Consider the following 26,004-nt stretch of genomic DNA (forward strand, 5'->3'; position numbering starts at 1 on the left):
AGTATAAATAAAAATAATGAAGTGAATATTAATATTTTTTCAAATTTAGGAGTCAAATAGAAAATTAAGACGCAGCAAAACTCGAATGTGCACCCCTTTGGAATCGCGCCCAAGATGCTCTGCCAATTGAGCTATGCGTCTGATTTTGCAATTGGGACGTCGAATCTGTTGGGGATGGAGCTACTTTATCGCTAACTGAGGTCGAATCATTAACACTAACTCAAAAACTAGCGGAACTTCTGACATAAAACTATTAAATGAAGTATACATTGATGAGCTGGTCCTATAACATAACGCGGATTCGCGTTTAATAGATAAACCATTGGCATCAAGTATAACTTCGAGTATTTTTTCTACTACAATGAAAGCAGTCATAGCAGTCATGTTTCAGTTTATTCTGTGGTGTTTAAGGCACAACATTATTGCGTATTGATAAAGATTGACAAGTGACTCAGTCTGCTCAATTCTCATCACGTGTGTAATCAGAGTCAGTTCTCATCATCGTCACTATCAGTAATTAAATTTTGTAAAACATTGCTCTCATAAAAATCAAATACTTAAACTTATATAAACGAAACCATGACTCTCAGACTCTATTCAACTATAATTCTACTCTAGCACGCATTTTAAATCAAGCTGCTTAGGGTGATATAAATATTTTTTGTGTCAAATTAAATAAGTTTTAGGTATCATCCGCGTGATTCTTATAATGAAGCGAAATTCATTCCTTTTTAATTTATTTTTTGATTCGCCCCAGATTGACATATTATTATCTTTATAAGAAACTAAGTATCATAAATCTAACAATTAGACAAAATTAAATGTATATTACATGTTCAAAAATCTAGGTATTTAAAATATTCAAACGAAAGCCCGGCACACACTTTAGGAGAAGTTAAATAAAAGTAGGAATAGACACACAGACACAAGACACAAAGCGAAAAAAAAAAAAAATTATACTTTAAGGAAATTATAGCGAAATTAATATTCTTGATTAGCAAAAACATCAATAATCGAAATCCTTATGGGCCAACAAATCTCATAGTATGCAAAATAATTTAAATTAAATTAAAAATATTTGATATAAGCGACGCAGCAGGATTTGAACCTGCAACTCTCGAGAAACGCGCCCAGGTGCTATGCTAAATTAGCAAAACATTCGAGAAATGAGACAATCGAAATTTTGATATGATCCTAATTTGAAAAAAAAACACAATCAATAAATGTTATTCATCTCTATAATACAATTTAAAACCATTGAGACTTTTTTATAATTTTCAATGGCTGAAGTATACATCCAAAAGTGTCAGCCATTCCTACTCGACGCTATTGGGGAACGAAAACTGGCTTACCAAACCGAATATTAATATAATGCGTAATTTAAATAATAATGAACTAGTTAATAATAAATAAAGTTTCATTTATTATTAATAATTTTCACTTTATAAAATGATGGCTGCGCTTTATATATTACTGTAATAAGGCCTCATCGTAGTTGGCTAGTCCTTAAGTTTAGCCGCCGTGGCCGAAACTCGGAAAGGAGCAAATTAATATTTATTACCAAAAGAACGAAGTAAGATATTGTCCCGAGTGTGTTTTTTACGTGACAATAAAATATATATCCGATTGTTGTTTATGAGAATTACCTAAGATGTACAAATAAGATTATTATAAATAGATATTGAAAACGCTGTCGTATATTTATAAATAACATATAGTCGTGCCTCGTGAAATAATTTCACTGATTTCAATGAAACTTCAATAGGAAACAAAGTAAATAAAACACTACACACTACCTAGATTCATAATTAAATACCACAAATAATTACGACAGAAATGACGAGGTGTCAACTTAAGTTGTTTCGCGATTTTATTTTTCAGTTCTTATAAAAGCAAGAGTGTGGAGATGCTAAGAGTTAAAGTTAATTTGAAAGAAGAAAGTAAAAAATATAAAATTACACACTAGTAATTTTGTTTTTTAATATAAATATAACAAGGGTTTACAATAATCTTTATTTAAAACCAATCAAATTAAATCAAAATTTGCTTTTGTTCAAGTACACTCTTAGAAGCACTTTTGAATCATCATTTTACCTTTGATTTTCATTAAATTAAATTAAAAGATACCTTTGCTACGGAATATAGCTTCTACTGAGATGAACCGGCAAGAAGCACAGTAGTTATTTATTTCAAATATTTAACTTACACAGCCAAAGTATACTTTTTTTACAAGCTATAATATATTTTTTATTTAGCTTGCAATGTAAATATGTACGGGTGAAATCTTGCAATTCAATGTTTATACGTATTGGTTGCTAAGCGTTCTCTAATCACATACGCGACCCGAAGTTCGTAAATAAACGAAACAATTAACAAACTTCCTTATCAGTATCGTGGTTAACAAATACCTAATACTAAATAGTAAAAATTAAATATGCTTTTGTTATTAATTGTCCGACTGGCAAACGGATCAATTGTAAGGCTCACTCGACCGTCAAACCCGCTGACAGCAACAGAGCAATGCTGCTATTTAGAGGTTGAATAGCTGAAGAGTGCGACATATCCAGACGAAATTGCTCTTTACTATACTACCAGTTAAAATGTCAATATCGGTAGTCGTGTGTATGTATTTATTGCAGATCCGTTTAATTATTTTATATGAGTTTACGAGTTGGTTTATGATTATGGCGCAGCCGTATTCCCTGAGGAATAAATACTTATTATAATAAATTGACGACTACCATAATAAGTATATATTTTAAAACATATAGATATTATTCAAATTTAGGAATCATATCGAAAATAGCAACGCAGCATAACTTAAACGCACCCCTTTGGGATCGTGCCCGAGTTACTCTTCCAATTGAGCTATGCGCCGATAAAAATAATAATGTGAACGCTATATCTATTAGGTCTGAATCGACTGTGTCAATGAATGAATGCTTGAACGAATTTTAAAATAACTATAAGTGACAACATATAACTTTAATTATTTAGTCGTATTGATGTTTAAATATGTATTGATGTGTAATTGATGTATAAATATCTACAACGTGATTAAATGTAGTGCGATTTGAGTCTTAAGGGAATCTTAGCAGATTGCAATTAAAGAAATTATCATTTTTATAAAATATAGACTATATTGATTTTTGTTTAAAAGATAAAACGCACATATATATAGATAGGCTTATAGTGTTATGTTGTGTATCCTTAAATTATATTTTAACTATGCAAAACGTTGCACTTATAAAATATAATTGAATCATGTCTCTCAGACGCGCTTATAGCTTACTTATTTTTAGGTATATTTTATGTTTTTTTTTTTTTTATCAATCACATGGTACTTTTATTATGAAATAACAGTTAATTTCTTAATTTAATGAACTACTCTAAATGAAATGTGAATGATATAATCAAATGCTTTGGCTTAGCTACCAAAATTAATAAAAATGATGGTGTGTACGATTTGTAAAACTAAATTTAGAAATTCAAAAAACATAAAGTTGAACGTAATTCTGTAACTATGTAATATTCCTGCTTAATAAAAACACCAATAATTAAAATTGTCATAAGTAAAACAAGAGATGATACATACATGTAATTAAATTCGTTAGTTAACAATTACTTAAAACTATTTCTAATAAATAATTGAAAACCGTCCGTTTACGTAATTATTCGCTTTTTTCTCCTAAGATATATATCACAAGATTTTTTAACTTAAATTAGCATATTGCATTATACGATATTAATGGGACCTTCAGCTTATTTTTTCAAAATCGTTCAAAGTCTTGCTCAGTTCTCATCACAGATGAGAATCAGAGGGGCTTCTTATCACCGCTACTATGCAAAACGTTGCACTTATAAAATATAATTGAATCATGTCTCTCAGACGCGCTTATAGCTTACTTATTTTTAGGTATATTTTATGTTTTTTTTTTTATCAATCACATGGTACTTTTATTATGAAATAACAGTTAATTTCTTAATTTAATGAACTAGTCTAAATGAAATGTGAATGATATAATCAAATGCTTTGGCTTAGCTACCAAAATTAATAAAAATGATGATGTGTACGATTTGTAAAACTAAATTTAGAAATTCAAAAAACATAAAGTTGAACGTAATTCTATAACTATGTAATATTCCTGCTTAATAAAAACACCAATAATTAAAATTGTCATAAGTAAAACAAGAGATGATACATACATGTAATTAAATTCGTTAGTTAACAATTACTTAAAACTATTTCTAATAAATAATTGAAAACCGTCCGTTTACGTAATTATTCGCTTTTTTCTCCTAAGATATATATCACAAGATTTTTTAACTTAAATTAGCATATTGCATTATACGATATTAATGGGACCTTCAGCTTATTTTTTCAAAATCGTTCAAAGTCTTGCTCAGTTCTCATCACAGATGAGAATCAGAGGGGCTTCTCATCACCGCTACTATGCAAAACGTTGCACTTATAAAATATAATTGAATCATGTCTCTCAGACGCGCTTATAGCTTACTTATTTTTAGGTATATTTTATGTTTTTTTTTTTTATCAATCACATGGTACTTTTATTATGAAATAACAGTTAATTTCTTAATTTAATGAACTAGTCTAAATGAAATGTGAATGATACAATCAATGCTTTGGCTTAGCTACCAAAATTAATAAAAATGATGATGTGTACGATTTGTAAAACTAAATTTAGAAATTCAAAAAACATAAAGTTGAACGTAATTCTATAACTATGTAATATTCCTGCTTAATAAAAACACCAATAATTAAAATTGTCATAAGTAAAACAAGAGATGATACATACATGTAATTAAATTCGTTAGTTAACAATTACTTAAAACTATTTCTAATAAATAATTGAAAACCGTCCGTTTACGTAATTATTCGCTTTTTTCTCCTAAGATATATATCACAAGATTTTTTAACTTAAATTAGCATATTGCATTATACGATATTAATGGGACCTTCAGCTTATTTTTTCAAAATCGTTCAAAGTCTTGCTCAGTTCTCATCACAGATGAGAATCAGAGGGGCTTCTTATCACCGCTACTATGCAAAACGTTGCACTTATAAAATATAATTGAATCATGTCTCTCAGACGCGCTTATAGCTTACTTATTTTTAGGTATATTTTATGTTTTTTTTTTTATCAATCACATGGTACTTTTATTATGAAATAACAGTTAATTTCTTAATTTAATGAACTACTCTAAATGAAATGTGAATGATATAATCAAATGCTTTGGCTTAGCTACCAAAATTAATAAAAATGATGGTGTGTACGATTTGTAAAACTAAATTTAGAAATTCAAAAAACATAAAGTTGAACGTAATTCTATAACTATGTAATATTCCTGCTTAATAAAAACACCAATAATTAAAATTGTCATAAGTAAAACAAGAGATGATACATACATGTAATTAAATTCGTTAGTTAACAATTACTTAAAACTATTTCTAATAAATAATTGAAAACCGTCCGTTTACGTAATTATTCGCTTTTTTCTCCTAAGATATATATCACAAGATTTTTTAACTTAAATTAGCATATTGCATTATACGATATTAATGGGACCTTCAGCTTATTTTTTCAAAATCGTTCAAAGTCTTGCTCAGTTCTCATCACAGATGAGAATCAGAGGGGCTTCTTATCACCGCTACTATGCAAAACGTTGCACTTATAAAATATAATTGAATCATGTCTCTCAGACGCGCTTATAGCTTACTTATTTTTAGGTATATTTTATGTTTTTTTTTTTTATCAATCACATGGTACTTTTATTATGAAATAACAGTTAATTTCTTAATTTAATGAACTAGTCTAAATGAAATGTGAATGATATAATCAAATGCTTTGGCTTAGCTACCAAAATTAATAAAAATGATGATGTGTACGATTTGTAAAACTAAATTTAGAAATTCAAAAAACATAAAGTTGAACGTAATTCTATAACTATGTAATATTCCTGCTTAATAAAAACACCAATAATTAAAATTGTCATAAGTAAAACAAGAGATGATACATACATGTAATTAAATTCGTTAGTTAACAATTACTTAAAACTATTTCTAATAAATAATTGAAAACCGTCCGTTTACGTAATTATTCGCTTTTTTCTCCTAAGATATATATCACAAGATTTTTTAACTTAAATTAGCATATTGCATTATACGATATTAATGGGACCTTCAGCTTATTTTTTCAAAATCGTTCAAAGTCTTGCTCAGTTCTCATCACAGATGAGAATCAGAGGGGCTTCTCATCACCGCTACTATGCAAAACGTTGCACTTATAAAATATAATTGAATCATGTCTCTCAGACGCGCTTATAGCTTACTTATTTTTAGGTATATTTTATGTTTTTTTTTTTATCAATCACATGGTACTTTTATTATGAAATAACAGTTAATTTCTTAATTTAATGAACTAGTCTAAATGAAATGTGAATGATACAATCAATGCTTTGGCTTAGCTACCAAAATTAATAAAAATGATGATGTGTACGATTTGTAAAACTAAATTTAGAAATTCAAAAAACATAAAGTTGAACGTAATTCTATAACTATGTAATATTCCTGCTTAATAAAAACACCAATAATTAAAATTGTCATAAGTAAAACAAGAGATGATACATACATGTAATTAAATTCGTTAGTTAACAATTACTTAAAACTATTTCTAATAAATAATTGAAAACCGTCCGTTTACGTAATTATTCGCTTTTTTCTCCTAAGATATATATCACAAGATTTTTTAACTTAAATTAGCATATTGCATTATACGATATTAATGGGACCTTCAGCTTATTTTTTCAAAATCGTTCAAAGTCTTGCTCAGTTCTCATCACAGATGAGAATCAGAGGGGCTTCTTATCACCGCTACTATGCAAAACGTTGCACTTATAAAATATAATTGAATCATGTCTCTCAGACGCGCTTATAGCTTACTTATTTTTAGGTATATTTTATGTTTTTTTTTTTATCAATCACATGGTACTTTTATTATGAAATAACAGTTAATTTCTTAATTTAATGAACTACTCTAAATGAAATGTGAATGATATAATCAAATGCTTTGGCTTAGCTACCAAAATTAATAAAAATGATGGTGTGTACGATTTGTAAAACTAAATTTAGAAATTCAAAAAACATAAAGTTGAACGTAATTCTATAACTATGTAATATTCCTGCTTAATAAAAACACCAATAATTAAAATTGTCATAAGTAAAACAAGAGATGATACATACATGTAATTAAATTCGTTAGTTAACAATTACTTAAAACTATTTCTAATAAATAATTGAAAACCGTCCGTTTACGTAATTATTCGCTTTTTTCTCCTAAGATATATATCACAAGATTTTTTAACTTAAATTAGCATATTGCATTATACGATATTAATGGGACCTTCAGCTTATTTTTTCAAAATCGTTCAAAGTCTTGCTCAGTTCTCATCACAGATGAGAATCAGAGGGGCTTCTTATCACCGCTACTATGCAAAACGTTGCACTTATAAAATATAATTGAATCATGTCTCTCAGACGCGCTTATAGCTTACTTATTTTTAGGTATATTTTATGTTTTTTTTTTTTATCAATCACATGGTACTTTTATTATGAAATAACAGTTAATTTCTTAATTTAATGAACTAGTCTAAATGAAATGTGAATGATATAATCAAATGCTTTGGCTTAGCTACCAAAATTAATAAAAATGATGATGTGTACGATTTGTAAAACTAAATTTAGAAATTCAAAAAACATAAAGTTGAACGTAATTCTATAACTATGTAATATTCCTGCTTAATAAAAACACCAATAATTAAAATTGTCATAAGTAAAACAAGAGATGATACATACATGTAATTAAATTCGTTAGTTAACAATTACTTAAAACTATTTCTAATAAATAATTGAAAACCGTCCGTTTACGTAATTATTCGCTTTTTTCTCCTAAGATATATATCACAAGATTTTTTAACTTAAATTAGCATATTGCATTATACGATATTAATGGGACCTTCAGCTTATTTTTTCAAAATCGTTCAAAGTCTTGCTCAGTTCTCATCACAGATGAGAATCAGAGGGGCTTCTCATCACCGCTACTATGCAAAACGTTGCACTTATAAAATATAATTGAATCATGTCTCTCAGACGCGCTTATAGCTTACTTATTTTTAGGTATATTTTATGTTTTTTTTTTTTATCAATCACATGGTACTTTTATTATGAAATAACAGTTAATTTCTTAATTTAATGAACTAGTCTAAATGAAATGTGAATGATACAATCAATGCTTTGGCTTAGCTACCAAAATTAATAAAAATGATGATGTGTACGATTTGTAAAACTAAATTTAGAAATTCAAAAAACATAAAGTTGAACGTAATTCTATAACTATGTAATATTCCTGCTTAATAAAAACACCAATAATTAAAATTGTCATAAGTAAAACAAGAGATGATACATACATGTAATTAAATTCGTTAGTTAACAATTACTTAAAACTATTTCTAATAAATAATTGAAAACCGTCCGTTTACGTAATTATTCGCTTTTTTCTCCTAAGATATATATCACAAGATTTTTTAACTTAAATTAGCATATTGCATTATACGATATTAATGGGACCTTCAGCTTATTTTTTCAAAATCGTTCAAAGTCTTGCTCAGTTCTCATCACAGATGAGAATCAGAGGGGCTTCTTATCACCGCTACTATGCAAAACGTTGCACTTATAAAATATAATTGAATCATGTCTCTCAGACGCGCTTATAGCTTACTTATTTTTAGGTATATTTTATGTTTTTTTTTTTATCAATCACATGGTACTTTTATTATGAAATAACAGTTAATTTCTTAATTTAATGAACTACTCTAAATGAAATGTGAATGATATAATCAAATGCTTTGGCTTAGCTACCAAAATTAATAAAAATGATGGTGTGTACGATTTGTAAAACTAAATTTAGAAATTCAAAAAACATAAAGTTGAACGTAATTCTATAACTATGTAATATTCCTGCTTAATAAAAACACCAATAATTAAAATTGTCATAAGTAAAACAAGAGATGATACATACATGTAATTAAATTCGTTAGTTAACAATTACTTAAAACTATTTCTAATAAATAATTGAAAACCGTCCGTTTACGTAATTATTCGCTTTTTTCTCCTAAGATATATATCACAAGATTTTTTAACTTAAATTAGCATATTGCATTATACGATATTAATGGGACCTTCAGCTTATTTTTTCAAAATCGTTCAAAGTCTTGCTCAGTTCTCATCACAGATGAGAATCAGAGGAGCTTCTTATCACCGCTACTATGCAAAACGTTGCACTTATAAAATATAATTGAATCATGTCTCTCAGACGCGCTTATAGCTTACTTATTTTTAGGTATATTTTATGTTTTTTTTTTTTATCAATCACATGGTACTTTTATTATGAAATAACAGTTAATTTCTTAATTTAATGAACTAGTCTAAATGAAATGTGAATGATATAATCAAATGCTTTGGCTTAGCTACCAAAATTAATAAAAATGATGATGTGTACGATTTGTAAAACTAAATTTAGAAATTCAAAAAACATAAAGTTGAACGTAATTCTATAACTATGTAATATTCCTGCTTAATAAAAACACCAATAATTAAAATTGTCATAAGTAAAACAAGAGATGATACATACATGTAATTAAATTCGTTAGTTAACAATTACTTAAAACTATTTCTAATAAATAATTGAAAACCGTCCGTTTACGTAATTATTCGCTTTTTTCTCCTAAGATATATATCACAAGATTTTTTAACTTAAATTAGCATATTGCATTATACGATATTAATGGGACCTTCAGCTTATTTTTTCAAAATCGTTCAAAGTCTTGCTCAGTTCTCATCACAGATGAGAATCAGAGGGGCTTCTCATCACCGCTACTATGCAAAACGTTGCACTTATAAAATATAATTGAATCATGTCTCTCAGACGCGCTAATAGCTTACTTATTTTTAGGTATATTTTATGTTTTTTTTTTTATCAATCACATGGTACTTTTATTATGAAATAACAGTTAATTTCTTAATTTAATGAACTAGTCTAAATGAAATGTGAATGATACAATCAATGCTTTGGCTTAGCTACCAAAATTAATAAAAATGATGATGTGTACGATTTGTAAAACTAAATTTAGAAATTCAAAAAACATAAAGTTGAACGTAATTCTATAACTATGTAATATTCCTGCTTAATAAAAACACCAATAATTAAAATTGTCATGAGTAAAACAAGAGATGATACATACATGTAATTAAAGTCGTTAGTTAACAATTACTTAAAACTATTTCTAATAAATAATTGAAAACCGTCCGTTTACATAATTATTCGCTTTTTTCTCCTAAGATATATATCACAAGATTTTTTAAATTAAATTAGCATATTGCATTATACGATATTAATGGGACCTTCAGCTTATTTTTTCAAAATCGTTCAAAGTCTTGCTCAGTTCTCATCACGGATGAGAATCAGAGGGGCTTCTCATCACCGCTACTATGCAAAACGTTGCACTTATAAAATATAATTGAATCATGTCTCTCAGACGCGCTTATAGCTTACTTATTTTTAGGTATATTTTAGGTTTTTTTTTTATCAATCACATGGTACTTTTATTATGAAATAACAGTTAATTTCTTAATTTAATGAACTAGTCTAAATGAAATGTGAATGATATAATCAAATGCTTTGGCTTAGCTACCAAAATTAATAAAAATGATGATGTGTACGATTTGTAAAACTAAATTTAGAAATTCAAAAAACATAAAGTTGAACGTAATTCTATAACTATGTAATATTCCTGCTTAATAAAAACACCAATAACTAAAATTGTCATGAGTAAAACAAGAAATGGTATATACATGTAAATAAAGTCGTTAGTTATCAATTACTTAAAACTATTACAAATAAATGACGCAGCAGGATTTGAACCTGCAACCCTCTGGATACACGCCCAGGGTGATTTTTTAAATAAACAATACGTTCGAGAAAGGCAACGAGCGATTATTTTCGATATGATCCACCTAATTTGAAAAAAGAACCATTATTCCGATATTTTTTGAGCTGATGTGCAAATATTATAATTTATTAAGTAAAACCAAGATAATATCATCTTCCTTGTTCATGCAATCACACTGACCCAATGAGGCTTAAAACAAATCAGAATATTGATGTTTGGTATAATAACTGATGAGTGAGTAACTACCCAGCTTTAAGATGTACTTGTTAAAATTTTAGATTAAATAATCATTACAATTACGATAATTTTAAGTCTATTTAAATGGTGTTTTGCGCTTCATGTACCTAAAAATGTTCAGTCGTTTTCATAATTTTTTTATAAATACGTAAGTTTAGACAATATCGTGACCGCAACAGTCGAAGTATTTATATGTAATAATCCATTTACATATTACACTACAGCCAGTCTATAAAGCCATAACTTTGGGCTACCGTATTTACTGAATGAATCGGACGGCTGTACAATTTTTTTTTTTCAATAACGTATTTTCAATATTGGCACGCCAACCACTGCACTTCAACTAAATCGTATATTATATGAAGTCATGATGGATAACACGACTTTTTGCTTAAAATATATTATAACTTTATATTGACTGTCAGATTATGAATAAGTCAGATATATGAGTAAAAGTAAATCATGAATACTATTTTTAGTATGAATTAACTTTTAAAGTAGATAAACTTTAAATAATATATTTTACTTGAAATTAAAACAAAATGAATTACAACAATGAGAAACAACTGTCTTACTAGATGGAGAAACTATTAAATGTAATAACATTACAAACGTAAATAATAAAGATTCATAAATGTCTGCCAATTTCTGATATATATAATATATATATATATATATATATATAATTCTATATTTCATTTTATTTTAACTTTTAGAGCCAAAACAACACGATTATAGAAAAAACATACCTCGGTGGGTAAATAAAATTTATCACGATCTAAAACTTTATTATTAAATAAAATGATTAAGTTACAAAATCTTTGATATAAATACCGGAGATTATTATTTTTATAATCATTTAAATTTCGTGCCTAATTACAAGCCAGTCATGTCATGAAACAATTGTTTATTTTTAAAATCCCATCTGCGGCCATGAGCGCTCTATCAAGCTGTATTAGTGAACACAACTACGACCGTATTGTGTGCAAAATATTAAGAGCCCACCAATAAAAACCAAATCCTTTGTAAGCTATGTGTTATATCGGCACTAATTCACAACTTATCTTACGAATACAAAGTAACCTGATTTTCTAACCTCAAAAACCAATGTAAATTATTTATTGCTCAATATTTCAAATGATATCACAACTGTTTCAAACTAGGGTTGTCTCTTTTCGAAGATCAACTAATTCGATCACTTAATATTAATAACTATATAAAATAACTGCACAATGTTTATAAGATTCAATACCAGTTGAAATGAAACTGAAAAGTTAGTAATTTGGTATAAATTACTAAAAAATTATGACTGTATAATATTATATATGTATTATAAATATTTAAACAGACACAATCTGAAAATCAGAGATTTATTTAAAGATTTAAGATATAGGGCAGCTGGCAACCCTGCTCTATATTAAGCAGACGGTCAAAACTGAGAGAATTGCAAATATATGGAACACCCCCCTTCGTATGAACGTAACCACCCGTCGCTTGGCAAGCGACTGGACCGATTGCTATAAGACACGGACGACTCAGTACTAATTCATAACTTACCTTACGTTTCCGTGCTCGCAACTTGTCGTGTCCGTACATCGTCTATAATGAATATAAGTTACTGTGTAATTTGTTCTATTTGCGTTGGTACTACGTTTGCAAGAACGCTTATTATTCTTGAACATTTTTACATTTAATCGGTTTACAGTCAACGACCCGATTTGGAAATCTACTCGATTATATTATAACTCTATCGTTCGTCTCGAAAGTATTGAACTTATTAATTCTCTTGAAACGATGATATCCAAACGGTTTAATGGTTTATAATAAAAGCCTTACCTTGACCCGTGAATTTAATTCATAAAATTTGTTCAAGAGACTCGAGAGTAAGTGACAAGTTAAGTAACTGTAAATACTCCTGGAGTGCACGTCTATTGAATACTGCAAAATGTTTTGATTGACAATATTTTGATCCGAGAATGACAATGGTGAAACGGTTTTCATATTTCGTTGAATTCGCCGCTCTTGATATAAGCTATTATAAAATCACAGTCTTACTAGTCTATTACAAAAATACATACAGAACCCGAAAATAATCTTAATGATATTTTCGATATTTTCTCATTTTATTACGAAGTTTTTCTCTCGTACTCAGAACAGATATGACTGAAAAACATGTTTGCGGTACCCTTAACATTATTATTAAAATCAATTAAAAATTAATCCGATGGTGTATTATAGCAACGAAGTACAGATAATAATAAAATCGGAGCGTGATCGAATCGACACGAGTGTTTACCCGTTTATTATTATGTTTTTAGTGTATGTTTATTTATTCTGATCGCTTCATATCCCCAGCGAAGCATTATAAGCAAAAATAGAGCAGGGATTGGCGACACAGTGACAAAATTGGTTTTATCTATATTGTCTGAATACAAATAGTTTGATCTGCCTTTATTTCGGGAAAATTGGCCAGAATCAATAAAATAAACGCTAAGTGTACAACGAAGAACGCTAACGTTATTTTCCCTGGTGTAAACGAATTTAATTACAGTTTTTTTTTTCAAACTGTAATATCTATTTCAACTTATACTGGGCACATAATTACAAACGTTAAGTACACAACTAGGCGTCACAAATTCTATAAAGAATTATATTTAGATAGCAGTATGAGCAAATATAGTCCAAAAAATCTGAGAATTGCATATATTTTAGTTTTACTCGCTATGCGAAATGTGACTCCCAAAGGATATAGTTAGTAGTATTTATAATATGTTCTCTACTTAAATATAGTCGGTAATAGCGCTAAACCATGAGGTAATCATAATCACATTACATAAAGACATTCATAATTGTATTAGTTTTTATAACATAAAGATAAGTACTTAGTATCGCATTAACAAAAAGAAAAACTGCGGCTACCACCAACCACTAGTAATTCCAAAAAACATAAATCTTGTACATGATTGACTTATTCTAATCTACACCTAAAACTATTTTATTGATAGTTTATATATTTAAACGTGTTAATCACAGGAACGATCATTATATTCGAATGATTCTGTTTGCTTTAGAAAGTCCGCAATAATTTCAGGCTGTGACCCCAAGGAGCGAAGCAATAGACATAAACGTCACCCAATCTTGAAAACGGTGTGTAACACGCATGTACGAATACAATCGAAATTTAAAGCGAATGAAATCATGAAGCACAATTCGTTAATACTTAACTATTGCCTTCTCTCATTTTATACAAATTTCTCAAATTTTACTGATAAAGATTTCATATTATAATTTAATTGTAATTTAACTCTTCGTGTAAATAGTAAAATTAATTATACGACATATTTAATATACATATATTCACTTGCTGATAGAGTTTTGTGCAAGCCCATCTGGGTACCACTCACTCATCAATTGTTCTATCGCCAAACAGTAGTACTCAGTTTTGTTGTGTTCTGGTTTGAAGGTAGTTGAGCCAGTGTAACAAGAGACAAAACATCATAGTTCCCAAGGTCGATGACACTTTGGCAATGTTAATATATCTTACAACACCATTGTCTATGGGCGGCGGTGAACCCGAACCATCAGGTTGTTTGCAAACATCATAGAAATAACAATGAGATAACATTAATTATTACGAATTATATTAAAACTAACTTTTATATAGAAAATAATGTTCGAGAAAATCATACTAAATTAGAATATAGTTAATTATAGATAAGTAAAACATTGAAATAGCTTGTCTATTTCATAATTAGTTTTTATTTTATATACATATTTCAAACAGCAATTGACTGCCCAGAGCACTAATAAAGATTTATTGAAATTCATTGAACATGCATTTGAAATTCAATCGATTGACTGAAACGCGAAGGCCCTGAAATATTTTACTCACAAATATGCGATGTAAAATATTACAAGAGTCTTTTCTGTGAATAGCCAATCGCATTGTTATTGTAAAAGAAAAATATCTTCCATCACACTGACGACGGAGCCATTGTTTCTTTTACAGTTTATTTTTTAAGTGATATTAAACTATGTTATTTGCAAGAATAGTTTGCATTATGCTTAAGATTTTTTATCGGGAAAAATCAATTATTCTTTCAATAAGTTAGTATGAAAAAGACAATTTTGTAAAACATTTATATAAAAGGGGATTTTATAATATAGAAGCTGCGACTGACGTAGCAGTGTTGCTATGCTTCTGGTACGGGTGTTCCTGGTAGGGGTAAGTCTGATACTTCTCTGATAAACAGAATTCACTTGGCTGTGAAATTTCCACATTCACATCTGTAAACGTGTCTAGAAGTGGGTGAGAGCCGAAATGGCTTCGCATGATGATACATTCAAGGGATCGAGATACACTGCACACACATACAGTTTGGGATCGAGCCGAGTTACTCCTCTTAGTGAGGAACATTTAGGCATTGGTTACTTCTCGAAGAGTTTCACTGCGTATTATAAAAAAGTAGGATATTCATTATTCATATTTCCGTAATTGTAGTAGTATCGGTGAGGGCAGTTTATGGGGAAATACGCTGTTTGGCGGAGGAGATGCTGCTGCCCATAACCCGATAACACTAGTCCCTTAGTCGCCTCTTACGACACCCACGGGAAAAGATGGGGGAGTGCTATTCTAACCCGGCACTCCACGGGGACATAACCTGATAAAATTAATAGGACCTAACTAAACGCGAAAGATGAAAAAGGCTCCCGGAGCCTTGACTCAACTCGGGATCAATAAATCCAGCATAGAGTGACCATTGACTGATGATGATGACATCATGTAAATTAGTGAGTAGACTATTATTTTTTACTCTATCAAATATGTAGCGATAATTATGTTAAGCGTTAAGATACCACCAAAGGCGTGTGCAACGAACGCTCATTCTGTAAAAAAGACAAAAGGAGTTATTTTATTGATGTACAACATCGTAACATCGCGAAAAGGGACGGAAGTGTGTACTAAGAAGTCGAGTGAGCGCGCGTTATTTGATTTGACCAATGAGCGCGCGCGATGTTAGAGTAGACCAGTAGATGGTACTTCAGTTTTCGAGAGGGCAGAATGTTAATTTTGTTTATTAACAATGTAAGATGTTAGATCTTATGCATCATATGCGACTACTGTAAGGCTAGTATTTTTTTAATCCAAACACATTCTTACATTCCTTTAATAAAACATCAGTATGTTTAGATTATAATATAAGAAACTAACAGACAGTTGTATTATGTGCTTTAGTTTGTATACGAAAACAAAAGACAAACTGTTAGAAATTGATAAAATAAATATACATTTAGTTATTTCCACAGTATAAACATAGCAATGAAATGCATGCGCTATGAATTATGCATACGAACCTGGACGCATACTATATTAGACACATATCTCCTGTGCATATTTTGTATTTGTTCCTTTTATATGCTCTATCTAAAGTGTATTTCTACAAAATATACCACTTAGTAAACCAACTAAAACTACTTTTTCGTTATAATTTAAAATTATTATATAAAATAAAATATTTTATATAATAGATTTATAAAAATACTACGTTATTAATTGACAAAACGGAGCGAAATAGACTAAAATAAATTTAACAAAAGTAACAGGCTATTTGTGACCTAGTGCTGGGTCTCATCTTAACAAGTGGTTTCGGAATTTGTTGCGCGCTATTCCAATGCGGACTGGTTGAAAAAAATATCCCCATAATCCGATACATAAGCAAGTTCACCTTCGCCTACGAGTATGAAATAAATTATTAACAGAAATTAAACATATACACAACATTTTCAATCATTATCGCTCGGGTATGAATCCGCAATATTTGGCAAAGATTCATGTGTTCTAGCCACTCGTCCATATATTCCCTTTAATAGAATAATAAGTATACAATTGCATGTATAGCAGCCTTTGAGCGATGAACTGACTAAACAATACTATCTTGCACTTTAATGCTGTATATTTCGCGAGAGTTTAATTTAACTTTATACATAATTTATATCTAATATACATATACACCCTATGTAATCTCCTACCTCTTTCTATCTGTGTTTCTTTCCTCTACCTTAACTTTGCCTAAGGTTACATAACTAAACTGAAATGATTGTTCTATAGAGCAATGTTAGACTCGTAGGTCGTATTATGGCGCCGGATATCGGCTACGGTGAATGGACAACGCAATTCTCGTATTTGTAAATGAGGCCTGCCTCCCTTCAGATCCGAGGAATTTGTAACGAGTTAATATTCAATAGCTCGTCTAGCGCAGCGAACACTGATCAAACGAATAATAAAACTTACATAAACATTGATTTAGTACCTAATGCAAAAAAAAACGGTTTTTTTTATAGATTAAGTTAAATCACTCTCAATCCCTTATTACATAAAAGTACTAGTTTTTGACATTGGAATATACATATATTGTGATTAAAAATGTGGTACTGGTGCCAGCATCTTGGGTCGAATGCCACAGGCCCACCTTTTGGATGGCGCATTTTTTTATAAATTATGTACATAAGTAATATTAATAAATTGAATAATTTTGAATGGTAACTCATTCCAACTTTTTTAACAATAAATTGTCACCAAATGAATTCGAAGGGCCGGTACAGTATAATACTACCTATACTTAAATTATTTAACTCTTCTCCACCAATTATCTTAAGGACTTACTTGTACAAACTAAGAAAAAGTTAGGAGCATATTCCACTCTCTGCTCCAATGCGGGTTGGTGGAATCACATGTGGCAGTATTTCGTTGAAATTAGATACATGTAGTTTTCCTCGCGATGTTTTCACCGCAGAGCACGTGGTGAATCATAAACACAAATTAAGCACAAGAAAATTCAGTGGTGCTTGCCTGGGTTATTGCCCGCAATCATCGGTTAAGATGTACGCGTTCGAACCTCTAGGCCATCTCGTTTCTCATCCGATCAGGACTTATCCGATCGACAAATTGGATTTTTTCCCGAATTTTAATTCGCAATCTTCCATTAAAATCTGCGTGTATAGTAGGCTATTTCAGCACTAATTTGTACTGATGATGTTGTCATCCTGTCCGTTTTCGGCACCGGTGGCTAATCTCAAGGGAGACTAGCCAACTACGCAGGCCATAATATATTCCACCCTCTATTCCCATACTCTCATAATCCAAGGGGATGGCAAATTCAACGCTTTACGTGCTTTCGAGGCACGAGACTATTAACACTTCTAATTTCCAGACTTCGAAATGCTACTGAGGATTTTTTCGAAAGAACCGACCTGAGTTTGAACCCACTACTACGGGTTCTACGAGAGTTCGTACTATAGATACCAATTATAGCTTATATTCATACTTTAAATAAAAAATTGAATAAATAAAATAATTGCAATAAGAATAAAATGACCAAAAGAGCATTTGCGATGCGATATCAAAGTATGATGCAATTTGAATGCGGACTCGAAAAATAATCCTTTCATAGAGATGAAAGTCAGACCCAATCAAGTTCAAACATTCAACATCATAACCTTTATAACAATATTCGACTGGTGTCAAAAGAATATTTTCATTTAAAAAAATACGCTATGCCCGAAATACATACTATTTTCAAATAGATTAAAACCTTAGTGTGCCTTCGTAAAACGAAGGTCCTTATAATATAATGGCTGAGCACGCTCTGAATTATTAAATAAATAATATTAAGTACGTAAAAGCTCACCACGAACGAACTTTAGTCGAGATTTTTGTCTTCTATTCACGTAATTGCCTCGTTCTTAATACGAATTTAAAAGATTATAAAAAGAAAACATAGTTTTCTTTTTTTTAATGGTTGCGAAAGAAAAAGTGTGGTTTTTAAAATAGAAATGACTTGTGAAATTGCGTTTTTTTTAAAGTAATAAGATGCGTTGCATCGTTGTTTTGTAAATGTTAACTTGTATAGTATTCTATTGCCAATTGTAATAGCAAAACGTGTCATTAACAAGAAACCTAAGCTTTAAGCCAGTTTGTGGTGGTTGCACATCAAACAAATCAGAGGATATTACAATTTATGGCACTTAATTAATATTAATTGGACAGTGGGCTTGATTAACCACAAGAGTTCAGGAATCACGTAATAGCATTTATGGGGTAATGAAATGATCCAATCGCCTGTGTTAGTGGTTTGATCATTAATTTATATTTTAAGTACATTTTGGCTGCAATCCTGTACTGAGCAGCAGCAATTTTATGTTTAGTTGCGGCATTCTTTAAACGGTCGAAGATCCTGAGCTCTTGAATTGAAACTTTCGTATACATTTAAATTATCGCCAGGCCGGAGAGCAGGTGTGGTCAAAAATCTATTATTATTATTAATTATTTTGTTTTGTGACATTGGAGTAATACGTGTTATTTGACTTTCCAAAATTAATTTAATAAAATATTATGTTTTTTAAAAATGATATTATAAAAATAAAAACTTGTAGAAATTTTTAAAAATATTTTAAGATATTTTGATTAGTATTATTATTACACAAATTGTATTTTTTTCATATTGGACCTAAATTTAAAACATCTTCTTTCAGTATTGAATTCCCTGATAAAGCTTTGTTTATTTAATTTGTATAAAAGCGTATCTCGCCACAGACTACGAAGACAACATTAAAACTAGTTACGTAAATCCAAATAACGTACAAAATAGTTACAAAGATACTTTAAAGACAAGAAGTGATAAGCATATTACAACTTGACAAGTTGAGTGTGACAACTTCATAAGTAAAGTAAGTAAGGGTGTTTTCTTAGATTTTTTATGTCTTGAAAGACTGTCAAAGCAGAAAACGCGTCGATAAACTAAGGATATAACTAGACTCACTACGAAAAAGTACTTAAGTTACTCTCCTTGTAAGGATTTTATCAAAACATTTAAAAAAAAGGCGGCCACGTTCGAGTCGGACTCGCCCATAAAGGGTTCCGTGGCAGCAAGAATTTTTATAAATGAAATATATTTTTTTTATGAAATATTACCAATAAATATATTTTTTTAATTTTATTAAATGAAGTTGATTTGAGGCTGCCCCCCGCGCTCCACACCCGCTACCAATCAAGCCATGCCCCGCGCGAATTATAATTATTTAATTAGGCACCTATTACAGATTTATTATTAGAAAATAATGGTTCACGGTGCCATAGGGTTTATGTTTATGAAATTATATGTTTTTATATTTGAGTTGATTGAATGGCAGGTAAATTGCGGTTTTCAATTTTTGACGTATAAAACAAAACTACTTACTAGAACTCTCTCGTTTAAACCAATTTTGGTTGGAAGTTTGCATGGTTATATATATCATTTTTTTTTTGTTTTATCAATCTCTTACTTTAGAAGTTACAGGGGGACACATTTTACCACATTGGAAGTGTCTCTAGAGCAAACTATTCAGTTTAGAAAAAAATTATGTTAGAAACCTCAATATCATTTTTGAAGACCTATCCATAGACATACAACACATAAGGGTTTGCTGAAAAAAAATTTTTGAGTTTCAGTTCTAAGCAAGGGGACCCCAAAATTTATTGTTGTTTTTTTTATTTTTTTGTGAAAATCTAATTGCTTACGCCCGCAAAAAACTGCTATCTACTTGCAATGTTAAATTAAATTATTTTATACGCAATTACTTGTTAAACAGTTCAAATTATTTATTATGAGACGTAAAAATGTAATGAATAACATAATATGTTTAAACTAATACGTCACCATTACGATCTTAGTCTGTGGCGATACTCAGTAACGGAGGTTGATATATGTACTCGTATACGTGAAATTCTGTCGCGAAGCGTCTGAGTGTCACTTCCAATATGCTTTACTCTTTGTGTACAGTGGACGGTGGCACGTACACTCAACTTTACTGAATATTACGTACAGGATGTAGGGGCAAATAATAAGCAGCGTGGTTTCACTTTTAATATTTTTATACAGTTAAATAATTTGGACAATTTAACTTTTTAAAAATATTACGATAATTATACTTGTGATATCAAAATAATAATTCGCTTGACTATCGAAACTTTAAGTAAAAAAAAAACACTTATTTCTGTCTAAGGGCTTAATGTAGCGTAGAAAAAATACCGTTTTCGATAAGACGTAGCAAAATCTTGTTTAACAACAAGGTGATAATAATAACGATATTCATTTAATTTTCTTTTCATAGAATTTCCCGTATCTGTAAACCGAGAGAAACCAACCATTATATACATACGTATATCATACTATCTTACGTAATCTAGTACCGAAATATAAACACGTGTGTTGTAATTATATAACAGTAAATATAAGCCTCCGGGTAACTAAAAAAATTCTATTGCATGCTACCAGTCTTGAGAAAAGCTTAAGTTTTTCAAGCGCTTAAGGAAAATCGTCGTAACACTAAAAGCTTTTTTAACTTAAAGAATAAATCACAACAACTAACAAAGACTAGGGAACGATTTATTTTTAGTAAAACATTTTAAAAATACTAACATAATGAATATATCTGTTCCATACAACAAAGGTAAATTATATTACACGAACAAAATTTAAATTAAACCAAGTTCAATATTTAACGAACGTAATGAAACTCTACTTTGACATAGGGACATAATCACATTTCAAATTCAATTAAGAGAATAAATATTAAGCGTGCTGTTGCATATTTTACACGTATTGAATCGAAATAACGTATATTTATTTATATAAAATTAAATTAAAATTTACAAGAAACATTGAACGGCTAAATCGCAAAAAATTTAAGTTATTATACAACAGAGAAATGATACGTATTATAAAAAAATAAAACTAATAATTTGGCTACAATTTAAAATAAAAAGGATTCGATTTTTTTTACTTTATTATTTGTAATTATGATAGTTATGTAGCCTATCGTGAATTTTGATAATATAATCGCCACGTACTGCATGAAAGCTTCATTAAATTGGTCGTAATGTAAATCCTTTAATGAACATATTATCTCGGAGAGAATTTAAGTATTTTTAAATGTAAGTAGACCAGGGTATAGCGTTGAGTATAACAACAAATGAAAACTGTTGATATATTATAAAGAATAAAATGTTTAGAGTAATTTCAATGAGAATCAGTTCCTTTACTGTTAAGTCCAAAATAGGAAAAACAATTTAAATAAGAAACAGCTTTTTCAGCTTCTTTTCTCTAACACGTATGTGCTATCAAATGTAAAAGGCAATTCAATCATTGAATAGTATTGGATTTACATTACTCTTACTCTTAAGCTATTCTAATGACTAAACCTTTAATGAATGTGAGAGGAAACGTATTGATTTAACTAGCTCTTACACCTCTGATTGCGACTGATAGAATTTTATTTTTAATAATCATTAATAAAAGCCCTTGACACCCGTAGCATTTAATTAAATGATATTCGCAATATAGTACACGGATTTATAGCGATCTAATATAAATATAAAAGCCCGCGCACGTCTGGCGAAGCACAGTGCGAAGTATGCTCACGCAAGCTCGCTTGCATCGAACCTGAACGTGGATGCTTATGAAAGCGCACAAATACACGGCAATGGGCATTGGTTTATACACGCCGCCGCTACTGTAATTAGCATACGCTCGAGCAGATGCTTTTCTGCTTGGTACATTTTGCACCTTAATCCGCTTTAATGCTTTTAAGAATACGTATTTCAATTCATTTATGTACACAATTCTGTTAACTAATTGGGAGTAAAAATTACTGTGCGCTTCCCTAAATGTGGTCCACAGTTATAAGCTATACTGTGAGAACGAGACGAGCTCAAGCTCAAGGCCCCGGGCTTGGTGCTGAAGGAGCCCTAGTATAGTCTTAGTTGGTCTAAATATCCATAGTGAAATATGAAATCATTTCTATTTCCTTATTTTCGAATTCGAATGAAAGCATCCAGAACGAAACTAATAGTTAATTTACGTCTCATTTCAAAGAAAGAGCCTATTTTTATGTCGAGTAACTTCGAGACCATTGTATACTTTCATCCGCTATTGTATTCTGTCTTCAATCAATTTATCGTGGTGTAAAACCCTGAGTATTAACTTAGAAAATATATTCATTTAGACTCTTATATATATCTACATATACGTTATATACATATATAAGAGTATTTATTGCATCGTTTTGGAACATTTTTTTTTTTAAAATGCTACAACCAATAATAATCCCAGTATTGGGCTAAGCTGCCTCCTCAACCGCATCAGATACTAGCGACCGCCCCGGCTTTGCAGGGGTAAATATTTATTAAAAAAAAAATTACATGATATTAATATTATTTAATCACGATTAATGTTGCAAGCAGTAAAAAATAGACTTGTACCATTAGTTCCGAACATGAAAACAAACAAATTTGACCTCTACATTATGTTGTTTGAAATTAAATCATAAATTTTGATCCTTACTGCTACTGGTACCGATTGCTTTAAGCTAAACGTCTCAAGGGACATATAACTATCGGTTAAAATACAATCACTATAGATGAACCCTAAAATTTTTCAGTATTTTAAATCTATTGTTTTTTTATGTGTCTCAATCAGTGATTTCGAATACAAGTTAAGAGAGCTGATCTAAAAAACATTAGACTGAAGGGTCGAAGAGACCCTTTCGACAACGGAGTTAGGGTTGAACCCTTGTCAATTAAATACCTGTTTTAACAGTAAACAAAGGTTAGTCTCCGTATTTTTTCGAACAATTTCATAGACAATGCAGATGCTATTGTCAGAGGCATAGAATTTATTTTATCACATTATAATTTATGTGTTATTTTATTGAAAATAAATCCTCAGATAAAAAATAATTAAAAATTTATTTTATTATATAAACAATACGACAAGAGGTGTGATTTGCCATAGAGTTAATCTATACTAATTACTTACTAATATTATAAATGTGAAAATAACTCTGTCTGTCTGTCTATCTGTCGCTCTTTAACTAGAAAACTAATGAACCGAATTTGTTGAATTTTTGTATGAAGCAAACTGTTCAAGTTTCAAGTTAAGTTTTATAGGTTACCTTTTTGCCTAACACATAACAACCAACCACATAAAACGCGAGCGAAGCCGCGGTTGACAAGTAGTATGCTATAAAAATAGATACATGTATGTTTGTAACTCTGTCTGTTTCCTCTTCACGATTATACCGCTGAACTGATTAAGATAAAATTTGGTGTGGAGATAGTTTACTTTTTTAATTAACCCCTCAAGGGGGTAAATCGGTGGTGACGCTTTGTGTGTTGTCGCAGATTCAGCTTGTCTTATATAAAACACGGTTTAACCGTGTACGTAAGTTATGAATTGTATTCATTTTTATGTTTTTTTTAAGTTTATAATATTCCCTCCTCTACCTATAAATTGAAATATAGAAATAAAAAAAAAAATTGAATTTTTTTTTGTATATACAATTGCCATAAGCCTCCTTATTAAATTATGCAACGCAACATTTTAATATGAGACGTAACCCACGTTATAAACCTATTTGATTGATAATAATCGTAATGCCGAGTAGCTTATAACAGTCCAACGATTTTTTGCATTACGTGTACCGACAAAATATAATCCTTCTGATTCAAGCGTTGGCATAATTATGAGTAAAAATATGATTAAAAGCATTTGAACTATAAGTTCGAAATTCAAACGAAAAAGTATTAATTGAATCTATCTCTTGTCGTCTTTCTTTTTTAATTGTATAGACCTCGTTCTTATTTTATGTAATTAAGGTAATTTGACGAGGAATTAAGAGAACTTTTTTTTTAAAGTTTAACGACTGAAATGTGCTGTGTAATTTTAACGAACATGTAACATAGGATACTCAGAATGTACGATTTATTACACTAAATTTTAATTTAATTTTATATGGTATTTATATAACACGTATTATTATTCCGTACGCAATAATTTATATATTTTAGTATTCAAAACAAAATCATCGAAAAATAATAAAGTGATTTTTGTTATGATTTAGTATAAACTATTTGCAAATAAATATAGTTATATTATAAAATAAAATTAAATCACATTGTTCATATCATCATAATTATTATTTATTTTTAATTACGAAAATAGGCATATTGCTATAAATATGTGAAATATGTAAAATCCTATTTAATATTTCAAATTTATATACTATCAATACGGTCACTTACTAAGCAATTTAATTATATCGCAAATAATAAATGGCGAAATTACAAACAGCTTTCATCGTTAAAATTTTCTACAAGAAAAACTAGCCCGCCCCATTAAATGAGTAATGTAAATAAAAAAGCACAGCAATAACAATCGCTTTGTAAACAAAATATATCGCAAAAATTGGAAGTCGCGTTGCGGCAATTGACAATTGTATTAATAAAAAAAATCCAAGTAATAACACAACTTACCTTATCCAATGAAAATCTGTATACATCTCGCGCTGTTAAATATTAAAGTCACTATAAACTTTTGCCGTTCTCATTGCCCTCGAATCACGGTAGGACCTTCGCTCGAGGACGGCTCAACCGACACTGCGAGTCGAGCCGTGAGCGGACGCACTTTAACTAGGGTTGTATCCCCTCACCTCTCCCTCGGGGAGGTAAGGGCGAGTCAGCCATAAAGGGCTGCTTGCAGTAGGGGCGGTCTAAATGAACGGCGTGTGCAATGAATGTTGAACAAATATAAATTTGAACCTTAAACGATAGATACTAAATTCATATTTAAATGTTAGCAATAATATCGTTCTCTTTCGTACTCGCCTTGTTATATCTATAGGCTGGTGTTGATAGATTTTAATGCA

General features: G+C 29.9%; 1 protein-coding gene across 1 annotated transcript in view; it reads right to left on the bottom strand.

The window, feature by feature from the left end:
• The window catches only part of LOC113402200 (leucine-rich repeat transmembrane neuronal protein 2-like), an 85,400-nt gene extending 59,669 nt beyond the window's left edge, over positions 1-25,731 (bottom strand). Inside the window, exon 1 of the mRNA XM_064220489.1 lies at positions 25,613-25,731. Within this exon, the coding sequence (XP_064076559.1) occupies positions 25,613-25,638 (26 nt within the window). The 5' untranslated portion in view covers positions 25,639-25,731. The remainder of the gene's footprint in view (positions 1-25,612) is intronic.
• Between the last annotated feature and the right edge of the window lie 273 nt (positions 25,732-26,004).

This window comes from Vanessa tameamea, chromosome Z (assembly GCF_037043105.1).
Source record: "Vanessa tameamea isolate UH-Manoa-2023 chromosome Z, ilVanTame1 primary haplotype, whole genome shotgun sequence".
NCBI classification, from domain to species: domain Eukaryota; kingdom Metazoa; phylum Arthropoda; class Insecta; order Lepidoptera; family Nymphalidae; genus Vanessa; species Vanessa tameamea.